General features: G+C 40.9%; 1 protein-coding gene across 3 annotated transcripts in view; it reads left to right on the top strand.

The window, feature by feature from the left end:
- IQGAP2 (IQ motif containing GTPase activating protein 2) overlaps nucleotides 1-14,038 on the top strand; it is a 245,345-nt gene extending 231,307 nt beyond the window's left edge. For all 3 annotated transcript variants that reach the window (XM_045020504.1, XM_045020505.1, XM_045020506.1), the window contains 5 exons: nucleotides 1,586-1,798; nucleotides 8,365-8,525; nucleotides 9,547-9,690; nucleotides 12,593-12,701; nucleotides 13,063-14,038. In XM_045020504.1, coding sequence (XP_044876439.1) covers nucleotides 1,586-1,798; nucleotides 8,365-8,525; nucleotides 9,547-9,690; nucleotides 12,593-12,701; nucleotides 13,063-13,176 — 741 coding nt within the window. In that variant the 3' untranslated portion in view covers nucleotides 13,177-14,038. The remainder of the gene's footprint in view (nucleotides 1-1,585; nucleotides 1,799-8,364; nucleotides 8,526-9,546; nucleotides 9,691-12,592; nucleotides 12,702-13,062) is intronic.

The raw sequence follows: 14,038 nt of genomic DNA, 5'->3' as shown, positions 1-14,038 counted from the left end.
AGTTTTAAAAACTACTTGAGAGAGCTATTTTATTTTAGGAGTCTTACTAAAAAGTCCCATTGAGATCACAGGGCTTATTCTTACTTGAAAATGTTGATCTTTTATACTAAAATACCTAGAATAAGACTGAAGTTGTACTGTCATGTGTCCATGAAATTTTTTAACATAGTTTGTGAAAGCGTCTGTAGTCTTTGACTTTTATACCATCAAATGCACCAATGTAAGTTATCTTTTTACATATTTCATGAGAAAAATCTAGGATCTTAATTTCAAGCATTTTCCCATTTAGCTTCTTTGTTTATGCAATATAAACAAACAACCGTGTGGGAAACTGCCTGTTGCCTTCCTTGGTATGGGAATTGAGTGGGAATCTCTTGTCTTCTGTAGACGTCTCTCAGCTGTTGCAGCCTGAAATATATAGTGGATGCACAAGCTATATCAGTGATGTCAAGAAAAGCCAAAGTGTTAGCTTTTAAAACAAAACAAAAAATGGGGGGGGGCGCTTTTAAGGACTGTGGGCCCTGATACAGAGCCTATTGAAGTCCATAAATGTCTTTCTACTGATTTTTGAATGGGTTCAAACACATTTCCTATTTCCCAGCTAACAAATGTACTAATTCATTAATAATGGATAATGCACTGTGTCCGTCACAGATTCCATGACTTTCCGTGACTTCTACAGCAACTGGTGTGGCTGGTTCCGGGGCTGCCTCAGCAGATCAGGCAGTACCTGGGCCAGCAGCACTGGCCACTGCTGGGGCAGCGTGGGTGTGGGAAGGGGCTCAGGGCTTGGGGCAGGGCATTGGGGTGCTGGGAGGTGCTTACCGGAGGGGAGGCTCCCCAGAAGCGGCTGGCATGTCTCTGCAACTCCTAGGCAGAGGGGTCAGGGTCTCTGCCCATGTTTGCAGGTGCTACCCTCGCAGTTCCTATTGGCTGTGGTTCCTGGCCAATGGGAGCTGCAGAGCCAGAGCTTGTGGCAGGGGCAGTGTGGGGAGCCACCTTGGCCTTCACTCCCCCTAGGAGCTGCAGGGACATGCAGAACTGAGTAGGGAGCCTGTCAGCCCTGCCAATCCTCTTTCTCCCTCACCACCCACACCAGCGGGGGTCCTGAGCCATGAGCTGCCACCCGGCACCCCTTCCTCACCACCAGTGGGGGTCCTGGGCTGCGCACTTCCACCCAGCCCTCCTCCCCCAGAACCAGTGGGGGGTCCCGGGCCACTCCCATGGCACCCCTGGACAACGCGCCCTGCTCACGTTTTAGTTAGGGGTATATAGTACAAGTTATGGGCAGGTCACCAGCTGTGAATTTTTGTTTACTGCCTATGACCTATCCATGACTTTTTTAATTAAAAATACCTGTGATTAAAATGTAGCCTTAATAATGGACCTACTTTAAGGTGCCTTCAAGAGGCATGGTAAGAGTTTAGTCAATATGGATATAAACATAGCATTTATTTTACACAGTCTTGTTCTGAGTTCTCCGTTATCTCTTTTACATAGAGGTGAGAGCATCTGTACACTTTTTTTTATAGATATATATTCGTTATGAACAAGTAAGCAACTGTTTTTTCCATATTTTGTCCAGGAATCCGAGCACTTAAAAGTGGTGGAGAAACGTGCCATCTTAGATTCCAAAACTCCTGAGAAAATGAAGCACAGTCAGTCTATGCTTGAAGATGGGCAGCTACCAATAGAACAAAAGAAAAGGAAAATACAGAGAAATCTTCGCACATTGGAACAGGCTGGATTAGTGTCTTCAGCAAATAAGTACCAAGAAATCATTAATGAGATTGCTAAGGTAATTGGAATGTGCTGTTTTCTTTTAAGTTTTCTAAAGATGCACCTACCCTTTCACCATATGCACATGTACGTGTGATAAACATCCTCATACAGAATACCGAACTGAGTCACCTAAAGTATGCAAATAATGATTCCATCTCAATTTGAAAGAAAAATTTAGACCCTCAAGATAAGTGAGGAAATAAATTTAGTTGCTAAAATACTCAAATACATGATTGCTTGAGCTGAATAACGTGCAAGGGTGTGCACTTTTCCTCTATTATCCACACTACACAAGTGATGAAGAGTAACTGACAATCTCCAATACTATGGATATTTTTACGTAGTTCTTTTATTGGTATCGATAAACATACACTGCAAATGGCAGATGCTAATGCGAGAGGGTAAGCTACGTTTTTTCCATTTAAAATTAAATAATTTTTTCAAAGCACAATGTTTTGAGTAATCATTGGTTTTCATCTTTACAGAGCTTAAAAGTTAAGAAACCAAATAAAAATAGCAGTCAGAAAAAGGATTTCCTTACATACCTTTGACATAAGACAAAATAGCTGCAGCAATGATGAAAAACCATAAAGGAGGGTGTTTTTCTCCATTATCTCAATAAAGAGTTAAACTTGTAGCAACCAATCATCTTGACCCAAATCAGAATCCCCATTCTTTGCTCGTATTGTCCATTTAGTGTAGTTAATGTGAAACTATATTCATTTGCATCAGCTATTGTCATGAGACCAACTTTTTTGAAAAGCTTGGTTGATTGCAAATACACATAACCAGATATGTTTTCTAATACTGTAACCGAGGGATTGCCTCTCTCCCATGCTGCCACAGTTGTAATCAGAAGATTGTGCTCAAGCTGCAACCTCCTTGTTATAAGAGGTGTGGTAGGGGGCATCTGGCAGGGCATCCTCTGTGAGATCCCGGAACTTGCTCCCTCCCTTTTCTGAAATAGTCCAGGCCCGATGACCTTCCAGGCCCGCTGCAGAAGACATCTGTTTATGAGGGCTTTTGAAGTAGGTGTAGGGAATGCTTCCTAGACAAATGGGTGTGAAGTTTTTTGTAGGTGGCTGGCTGAGCCCAGACTGAATTGATCATTTTAAAGTTGCTGACATTTTTTAATTGTTAATTTGTGTTAGGGCACTTTGACTGGCACTCTGTTTTTTTTAATCAACATAATTAATATCCAAAGTTGAGAGATGGATGCTTTTAAGAGAGTAATCTAGTTTTATCCTTTGAGTGTGAACTGATGCAGAGCCCGCTGTAGGAGTCCGTGTGCCTCATGTGCAGTTGGAGTCTTTGAATAGCAGCATCCTTCAGGCTCTGTGTTGGCCCTGTACTACCTTGAGCTCTCATGGCTGTCGCACCCTCCCGCAGTTCCCTCTTACCGCCTGTGGCAGGAAGACTGAAACCAGTGAGTTCCTCAGAAGGAAGGACCAAAATACTAGCCCTCTAGAGACAAATCCTCCAAGTTCTCTGTTGCTTCAAGCATGGGAGGTGCTAGTGTAGCACAGGGAAGGAGTGGCCTGGTACTGACCTTGGCAGAGGTGGCATTGCGTGCCGTACAGACACACTGTTGAACTCGTCTTAGTGCTGACGTACATAGTGGTAGAGGAGTAGATAGTCACATCTGAGATCCTTGACACAGACAGCTATTGACACCACCTCCCTGGGCACCGATGTCACGTACAGTACAGCACCCCCACCAGAGGAAATATACTCCTTGTTGCTGTCCTTGAGCCATTGATTCACAATGTCAAGAAGGGGGAGAGCCTCACAGAAGGTACTGGAGGCTCCCGGTGACTCCCCATCATACACAAAACATGAGTGGCACTGTGTTCATCAACCTCAGCTCAGCCAACACCTGTACAGCATGCCTGTCTCAGAGCAGATCCCCTTCTCATGTATCACTAAAGAAGAGATCTCACTTCCCAGTGGCAGCAGTGTCCAGGCCTTCCATGCCAGAGACACACAACCTCCACAAACAGGTTGAGGCTACACAGGAAGAACCCCATCAACCTCCTTCTCCATCAGAAGTCGTCATTGTCACTAGATGAAGCAGTAACACTACCCACAACATTAGCAATGGGCTACTTTAAAGTGTTGTAGGACCTTTCAACCCCAATCCCACAGACCCTGGACATCACAACCTCAGTAATCTGGGGAAAGTCCCATAAACTCTGACATCCTGAACTTCTCAACCTCTACCAGGATTGCCCTCCTCATTAACAATAATATACACTAGCTGGTGAGGGGACTTTGGCAGACCTTGGCTGCTCTTCCTGCTACATTCAAGAGGATTGAGAAAAGGTATCCAGCATCATGCCAAGGCTGTGAATTTCTTATGGCTAACATAACCCAGGGTTCCTGGTGAAACTGGTATTATACACAAATCCAGAACTGCAAAGGGCACCCCAAAAGAGGAAGACTCTAAGAAATGGAATCTCTTCAGGCGCAAGTCTTATTCCTTTGCTTCAGTACAGCTCCATATCATGAACTACCAGGCCCTATTCACAAAATATAACTGTTACATGAAGGATGAAGTTCTTCCTAACCAAGCTTCTACAGGACAGTAGGGAAGAACTGAAAGATGACATAAAGGAAGTTGCAGGGGACCCTTGTCACATTAACATTGCAACCAAATGGCCTTGTTGCTTCATCTAGAACCCATAGAAGAGGTATCACAAGAGTTCAGGAGAAAAGGCTTCAGCTCCCAATATGTTGTTCTTCTGCAGAGGAAAGGTGGTCTTTGTCCTATCCTAGATCTGAGTAAACAGAACAAATACATACACTACCTCAGTTTCAGGATGGTGATGCTTGCCACAGATCTCAGGGCTATGGTCCCTCAGATTTTGGGTCTGTTCAATGTCCTAGGCCTGAAATTGAACAATAAAAAGTAAACGTTATTGTTTCTGCATTCATCAGGGCAGTCTTGGATTTGACCTCAGCCAGGCTTTCCTGCCTTATTCTAGATTTCATACTATATGGGAACTCTGTGCGCTCCTCATTGACCATCCTCAGACCAATGTGAGGAATTCCCACAGACTTAAGTGATATGGCAGCATTCACATAGGTCCACCCCAATGCCAGGCTGTACCTGAGAGATTTTCAGGCATGGCTCAAGTCAGTTTATTGCCCTCAGATTCATCATCCAGACAAGCTGGTGTATCCGTGACAAAGTACTGCCATGAGCCAAGACTCCTTGTGCAGGAGAGTTCTTTTCTTTTTCCCTATCCCTATCATGACTTTGGTAATGGATGGCTCAGCTGTGGGTTGGAGAGTGCATCTGGGTGACCTTAGAGCTCAGGTTACACATAAATGTCCTCAAATTGCATGCAGTATTCTGTGAATATTGGCAGTTCCTGCTGCACATTTAGGGCAAGACTATTCAACGCCACCACAGCAGTGTTCTATGTGAACAAGCATGGGAGTGCCATGTCAGACAGTCTCTGTTAGGAGGCAGTCAAGTTATGGAACTGGTGCATTCAGAACTTTGTCAATCTCAACGCATCACACCTGACACGCTTTCAGGTGGCCTGGCAACTAGCCTGGGCAAGTCCTTCAATTTGGAACACTAATGGTCGCTCAACACAAGCATTCTAACTGGTGTGTTCTGTCCGTACATCTGTTTGCAACTCGAAGGAACAGGAAGTATTCCTGCTTCTGTTCTAGGGTGGATCACTGCCCAGGATCAATATCAGACACTTTCCTGTTTCTGAGAAACAAAGAGCTCCTCTGTGCATACCTGCCAATACCCCTTATTCCCAGGGTCATTCTCAAGCTCAATCAAGCTCAGGGCAGAATTATACTTAAAGCTCCAGCCTGGCTGAGACAAACATGGTATTCAAACCTCTGCAAACTGTTCACTCATAAACCTTTACTAGTAACTTGAGACCTCCTGACGCACAGCCATGGGTGGATGCTGCATCTTACGGCATGGCTGAATGCAGAAAAGGCACATTGCTCAGTTGCAGTCTAGAAATGAGCTCCTTAATAGCGGAAAGCCATCCAGAAGAGCTATTTAGCTGAGTTAATGAAAATGTTTTTTCCATCTCAGCAGCCTCCGGTAATGTGGCCCTGACTCAGATGAAGATTTAATCAATTCTGAACCATCTTTTGCTCCTTAAGGAGTCAGTGCTAGCTCTTAGCTCTATTAGGGTGACTCTAGTGGTCATCTCAGCATTTCACCCTCACATAGATGGAAAGACGGTCTTTGCTCATCCAATCACTACTAGGTTCCTAAATGGTGTGAATGTTTGTTTGTCAGAGACGCAACGTTTTCCTGGCTTTAAATCTGGTGGCGTCTGTGCTTATAGGACCCTCCTTTTGAGCTTTTACCATTGTGCTTGTTTCTACACCTGACAGCAAAGGTAACCACCTTAGCAGCCATTATCTCTTCCAGGAGGGTGGGAGAGCTGAGTGCATTAGTCATGAATCCACCTACAGTGTTCTACAAAGACAAGGTTCAGCTAAGACCACACCACAGATTCCTCTTGAAGATGGTGTCCAATTTCAAGTTAAATTAGTCTACCTGCCTACGAAGTTTCTTCCCAAAATTGCGTATCCACGAGGAGGAGGAGGAGCTCCATACCATAGACATTCGCGCATTGGCGTTTTTAGCTAGGTAGGACAAAGCCTTTTGGAGGTGTCTTCCCAGTTTTTCATCTTATGTGGAACGTATGAGAGGCCACTCGATGACAACTCACAGGCTCTCAAAATGGATCACCAGCTGCATTACAATGTGTTGTGCTGCCAAAGAAGTAATGTCTCCTGACAAACTATCAGTGCACTAGACCAGAGCTCATTCAACCTCAGCAGCATTTGTGGCACATGTCCCAGTTACGGACCTCTGTAGAGAAGTGAAGTGGTATTTGGCAGTCCTACATTTGCCAGGCATAACTCACTGTCTGCTGCATCACAGGAGACTGCAAATGTTGGGAAAGTGATCCTACAATCCCTCTTCCAATGCGACTTTGTGCCATGCCTCCTGGAGCATCAGCTTGAGAATCGTCAATAGTGTAATGGACATATGTAAGCAATCAGACAAAATGGTTACTCACCTTCTCATAACTGTTGTTCTTTGAGATGTGTTGCATATGTCCATTATGCGACCCACCTTACTTCCCTGATGCTTCAGCCATTATCTTGGCTTTGGAGCATGAGAAGTTTAGCAGTGGGTGGGGCCTTTATGGAAACTGCTGGGGAAAACACTCCAGCACCAGTGCGCAGACATCTACAGCATAATGGACCTATGCAATATATATATTGAAGAACAGTTATGAGAAATCCTGCATGTTGTTAGGGGAGTAAATTAGATCAGTGGTTCTCACTCAGCTTGTGGTCCATGGACCCCTCAAGGTCTGCAGGCTGTCTCTAAGGAATCAACAGAAAGTTATTACCATAGAACAGGGGTTTTCAACCTGTGGTCCATGGGCACCAGAGCTTTGCAGACTGTCTAAAATTTCCAAAGGGGTCTGGCCCACAAATGAAAAAATGCTGAGAACCACTGGACTTAGATGACCCTTGTGGTCCCTTCTAACCCTGTGATTCTATGCAAAGGTGAGTAACAGTCTTTTTTTTTCAAGATGTTGTCAGTGTGGGTCCTATGACCAGCTCTCAAACTCCACTTTGAGTCCTTAGCAACTCAGGCTTTTGATTGTGGGGCCATGAGGAAGATTGTGGCTGTTCTGCCCTTTATGCCCTTGCATGAGGAAGCACAGAACATGTGTGGCCACAGGTGCTGCTAATCAAGATTCCAATTGTACACACAAGGGACATGCGCATCTACAGTGGGATCCACACTAACTACAACATCTTGAAGAACCACAGTTACAATAAGTAAGCTTTTATGGTGTGTTAAAGAACTAAAAATAATCATCAGATGAATAGATAAGTCCTTTATATTCTGCAGTGTCCTAGAAATGAGTCAGAATTGTCAATGGCTTTTCACCCTATCCCAAATATTTGTCTGGCTCTTAAAATCTGACCTATTTACTCACTTGGTTCTCACCACTGTTTGTAAATTGTATACACTGGAGTGGAAAAGCTGACTAAGTCTCTACCTGTAGCATCAATGTATTGGAAGAAATAACATACCATAAAAATAAAGGTTTTATAGATTTTCTTAACTAGTTTTTGACTTCTTTGGGTCCTCAAATAAGTCAGTGGTCATCGAATAATGGTTTATTTGGTGAAACATGGACTCTCTCTTCAGCATAATAGGCAGAAATAATTATAAATGATAAAAGAAATATGCTTTTATAAGCAGCTGACTAAATTGCACATAAATGGGTTAGGGATGTCATTATCCATTTTGCAAAACTAAATGCTATTCCTTGTACACAGAGGATTTGTATCTACACTTTAAAAAAACACTTCTGGGAAATATGACCAAGTGCAATATTCTAATTCATGTTTTCCCCAGTAAATGAGTGAGCAATAAGTTACTATTCAGTCATAAAAGTATTGAACAGATTTTGGTGGTGGTTTGTGAGGAAATAATTTTATTTAAAAAATTCAAATCAATTTATTATTCAATAAAACAATTCAATTCAAAACTGTTTACCTTAGGACATACGGAATCAAAGAAGATATCGACATCATCGAAAAGCTGAATTAGTGAAACTCCAACAGACTCTGTCTGCACTTCAATCCAAGACAGCATTTTATGAAGATCAAGTAAATTATTACAACACCTATATAAAAACCTGCTTAGACAACTTAACAAGAAAGTGAGTTGAAAGATTTCTTTTTAATGTCTAAAGAGAGTTCCAAATGCCATTGATGTAAGTGGAGGGCTTCATCTTTAGTTGCAAATTTGAGTATAATTCACATGTAAAAAGTGAACCGGAGTTGTCACTAACTGTTGAATAAACTACACAGCGAAAAGGAAACAGTGATAATAAATTTATTTGAAGCCTCCTTTTAAAAAGCCTTTTTAAAAAAAAAAAATTAGTCTGACAGGTATATTTTCAATGTATTGGTCTTAAATTGGAAAGTTTAATTAGAGTTTACCAGTTGGAATACACATGTGCAAGCTCCATGTGCAACATTGCATTGGGGCATCACTATTATTTTCCTCCTCACTCTGAGGCAACTTGCTTGAAGGTAGAGGAATATAGAATAGTACGTACTTTTTTAAATATTTCTTTGCTAAAATATGCTTTGTGATGCAAGTATTTGACACTTGTCTGGGATGATGTGCATAACTCACTCCTGGATTACTACATTACCCATGAGATAAAGCCACAACTAAGACTGCATAATGAAAAGTTTTATTGACATAAGTTGTGGGTTCTTTAAGGGAGAAGGACTTTGGTGTTTTTTGGTTTGTTTGGTTTTTTTTGTTTTTTTAAAGAGAAAATCTGTTGTCACTTCTATCACTTTACATCTTACTACAAGTTAAATATAACCAGCTGCTAAAATTTAAGTTTTCAGCAGCTGAAAATCTTTACAAAAATATGTAGATTATTCAGACAAAATGTCTCCTATTTTTTCTTTCTAATAGTAATTCCAGTAATGCTCAGATCTGTTCCTTTTCTTTTTTCCTCCATTTTGTTTTTCTAGTGTTAATTTTTTTTTATGTGAAAGTTGGTTACAGTTAACAAGAGCCTTCAGAAGAACACACAGGAGTGAAGGAAGAACTAAACTCTTTGTTAGCCGTTCCTTTGCAAAGAACTATGGAGAAGAGGAAAGAAATAAGTCTGAAGGAGAAATGTGTTTGGATTAACCACAAACTTTTCTCTTCTACAGAAATTCTCGGAGGTCAATTAAATTAGATGGAAAAGTAGAAGAAAAGGGAAGCAAAAAACTTAAGCAAACATCACTAAAGTACACAGCAGCAAGACTACATGAAAAAGGAGTCATTCTAGAAATTGAAGATCTTCAAACCAACCAGTGAGTATGATGTTAAACCTGCTCAGAGCGAAGGAAATTGACAACTCTTTAACCAGTCATTGTTTTGGTAAAAGCTCAGAAATGTCAGCATTCTTTTTTCCTCACATTACTGTAGAGATTTTTATACATTAGGAAGGGAAATTACAGTTGCGTATCCTAATAGACTTTCTCCTTGCTGTCTTTGTAGTTTGCTGCTTAACTTTTTTTTTGAGAATAGGCACCATATTATTGCAACATTATAGCTAACTTCTAGATGTTCCATTTAAAATAATGTAATAAGCGCTGATACAGCTGACTTGCTGAGCAGCTATTGCCTTTTCATCCACTGAGTAATCATTTTAATAAACTTTTGAGTAAAGCAGGCATTATGCTGAAATTACCATTAGTGTAAATAATTCAGTTTTGAAGCTTCTGGATCCTGACCTCTCCCTCCTGGGCTTCAGTTCTCTTCCTGCAAATACCAGAGACAGGTCACACGTGACTTCTCTGTGCTTCCTTCCTTCCACCCTTGTCCCAGATTCTCTGCCTTTGGCAGTGCAAACAGAATTGGTTGTTGAAGTCTTCTGCATTATCCAATATCCTAGGTTTCATAGCTCTGTTTGGGACAGCTGCAAGCAAAATATCTCACTTTTTTCTCTCACCCTTTCTCCCTTAGAGGACCAAAACTTTTTCAGGGTGCTTTTTGTCATTCCTGCCCTCCAAAACAGGACAACCTGCGGAGCTCTATTATACTGAGAAAACCGAAGAGAACAAACTGAAAAACAAGGAGTGCTTCATTTGTGAGGAGACCTTTTTCAGAAGCTACAGAAAAGACAGCTCTGTCACACTTTTCAAAGGTCCATGGACCTTTGCTTTTCTAAAGAAAACAATGCAGCATTTCAGTGACATGTTGAGGTCTCTGCATTCTTCCTCACATACTAGTCTAGACTCCTGTAGAGACATTTCAGCAAGGATGGGTCAGTTCACATTGGTGGTGAGACTTTTTAGAGACCCCATGGTACTAACCAGGGATTCTTTGAGGGAAACTTGGGCGGGGAGGGGACCTCGTTAATTTAACACCTCTCTCAATCAACTGGTCGGTCTATTTAAAAAAAGAAATTCCAGAGTTCCTTCCCATTCACTTAAGTGTGTTGTCAAGAGCAAGGAGTTTGGCATATTTTCCAACTAGCCTTCTTTTAAAGAGGATAATCTAGTCCCTTAGGAGGATGCTTCTTTGCATTTCCTTTCCAATAACATATTCAAGGATGAGAAGCGCAAAAGCTCAACCCTCCCTCTTTCCCTTCACATGAGCTACACCTCAAAAGCCCCAAGTACAATGGGACAGTGGGCCCCCAATTGGAATGAAACTTCGTTCCCAAAGGCAAAATGAATATATGTATTTTTAAAGAAGACAAACACCAGAAAATACAAAGGACAAAGTACCACAGATCTTCATCTTCCATGAGCTCCAGTTTCTCTTCCAAAGAAGGAGCTTTGTTTGGAGAACTCCTGGTTTTGTGAAAAACCCAAACTTAAAGCAGCATGAGAAGTTCTTTCTTTCAGGCATGTTTGAAACTGTGGAGAGGAAGGTTGTGAGGACACCATCAAGATGTAGCCAGAGAGAGCCTTACTAAGCTAAAACTAAGGACCGCTACTACTCATCCAAAACAGAGAGCTTTCCAATGGAACTGCTCCATTGAAGTAATTGGGAAACACCCAACAAAAGGGGGAAAGACTATTTAAGTCCTGAAATTCTACCTGGTTCTAGCACCTTAACAGTGTTTTCTAGCTCCCCTGAGGCTGATGTAGCAGTAACCATCCCTGGCAAAGAACACGGTGTCTTAGCATCTCTTCCTAAGGGAATGATATCTTATCAAATGCCCTGGTAGATGGAAAGATAGAGGCCACTCTCAGAAGGGACTTCAAAGACTCATGTGTCTTCAGAGCCTCACTGATAGCCACCTGATACGCCAGGACCCAAATATCCTGGTACATAAAGCTAAAAAGACCTTTCCCCTAAAGATGAAATGTGTTCTTGGCTCTACTTTATATTACACGTACTAAGTTAAAGATCGGCAGTGGTCCAAGCTGCTTTAGCTCTTAAAATGCTGAACAAATCAGAGAAGAGATCAGTTCAGGATGGAAACACTAACAGGGACAGAGGGAGGTAAAGGGCAGTGGGCACAATTTTGTTAAGCAGTTAGATTTGTGTGGGATCCTGGAGAGAGACAGGTGTGAGACAGTAGTTTCTGGGGACAGAGGAGCAGGACTCTAACTTTGATATCTACAATACAGGGTGCTGCCTGTGTGCCAATTGTTACCTCTTCGCTTTAAGGAAACAGAACTTGTGTGTACATTTTGTAAATAAATTACCCTATAGCCATGTCTACACTGCAGACTTCTGCTGGCATAGCAGTGTTAGTCAGGGGTGTGATCCCTTACTGATGCAGCTATGCTAGCAGAAGCCCCTATTGTAGAATCAGTTATACTACCAAAACTGTGCCTTTACTGGTATGCTTGCTCTACTTATGGGAGGTGGTTTTAGTATACGAGTACAAAGCACAGCTTTGCCAGTGTTCCTGAATCCACACCAGGAGCACTCTGCTGGTATCGTGTGCTTGTATTCCTATACTGTAAAGCACTGAGAGTGTAAATATAGCCTAGGAAAATACCCAACTCTGCGCTACTGGTTTCTGTTCCAAACCAGAAACTGCCCTGCAGTCTCCCAGATTCTGCTACTGATGGGCACAGGAGCAGTAGTAATACCTATAGTTTCAGATTATGTACTTGTCATGAGTGCGTACTGTGCTTAGGAAAATACTAGTGCTTTTAGTACAAAGTTTGTTTTCGTGGCTTTCTCTATTGTTTCTTGATCATGTGAAATTGTGTGGCATACATTTTATACAGCCAATTTTTTTTTAAGGTTTAAAAATGTTATGTTTGACATCACACCTGGTGAAGAAATGGGTGACTTTGAAATCAAAGCAAAATTCTTGGGTGTTCAGATGGAAAAAGTGGAACTCCATTTCCAGGTAAAGTTTAAATTTGCTCTATTGGACCTAAATAAACGTTGTATTTAAGCTAAAATTTACCCTTTCTGATTTTTCATAAACTATTGGAGCAGTATAAAGGGTGGGATGTTACAGTGTTAAAGGTAGGATATTAAGATCAGGCTGAGATTGGGTATATAGAGGGGGATAATGTTAGTTTCTATCTATGACAATACAGTAAGTGTGTCAAAAATTAGTTACTAAATGTCACTTCAGCTGTGAAGCATCTAGAGCTTGAGGCTCTAGATGTATAAATAAATGTACCACAATTGTTTTTATTTTTCAAATTGGGAATCCTAGTGTGAACCCAAGCCAAGACTAACTTTTTTCCCCTTAATTGCAGGATTTGCTTCAGATGCAGTATGAAGGTGTAGCTGTAATGAAAATGTTTGATAAAGCTAAAGTGAACGTAAACCTGCTCATATTCCTGTTGAACAAGAAATTCTATGGAAAATGAAGATTGCAGATATTGTGGACTCTGCATCAAATCAGTAGGAATGTCTGTTCAGTATTTTTGCTTTTAAACATTTGTTTGCAGTTGCTATCATTGGACATTGTTTTTGATGTCAAAAAAGACCAAACTGTTCAGAAGAATATACTTACGTGCCTTTTTCATCATTTGATACTGCAGTAGTAAATTAGAAAATAGATTAATTTAAACACTTCCAGATTTCACTGTGGTGTTGGAACTTTGATTGGAAAATATATCATTATTTAGTGACACTCAGCTATTTTGGGGGCAGAGGGGAGGGCTGGTTTTTAAAGTAGGCAGAAAATAAATTTAGTTCAATGGCATAAATATAGACACTTCTTCCTGTGAAAACGTTATATTTTTAAATGATCCAAGTTACATAATATAGTTATTAAACTTTTGAAGTATTCTCTGAAAGAAATCTTAATTTGTTTCTAAGGGATATTTTTGGCAAATAGTTAAATGCTAAGCCTGTTTTCTGGCAGATGTCAATTGTAAACAAACTCCTGTGCAATTTGAAATAAAATTTTATAGGTAATTATAAAGTTACAATAACATTTACTTGTACAAAATATATTTTGTGATTTATTCCTACTAAATAAAAATGCACTACTGCCTCGGGTAAGTAAAACTTTCTACTCACAGCCTTTTAATTTAAGGGGCAAGCTGAATAGTGATCGGTAGGTTTGGGGTTTTTTTAATTACTTGAGGTATTTGAATACTTAAATTGTGCCTGTCTGTCTTTTGTATGAAAATAAATAAAATCCATAAATAAATGCAATAAAATCAGTTTTTAAATGTATTCTTTGGAGATTGTTCTATGTAAAATAAATGTTACTTAATTACA

Source organism: Mauremys mutica, chromosome 6, assembly GCF_020497125.1.
Source record: "Mauremys mutica isolate MM-2020 ecotype Southern chromosome 6, ASM2049712v1, whole genome shotgun sequence".
Taxonomy (NCBI): Eukaryota; Metazoa; Chordata; order Testudines; family Geoemydidae; genus Mauremys; species Mauremys mutica.
This window is presented reverse-complemented; position numbering and strand designations above follow the sequence as displayed.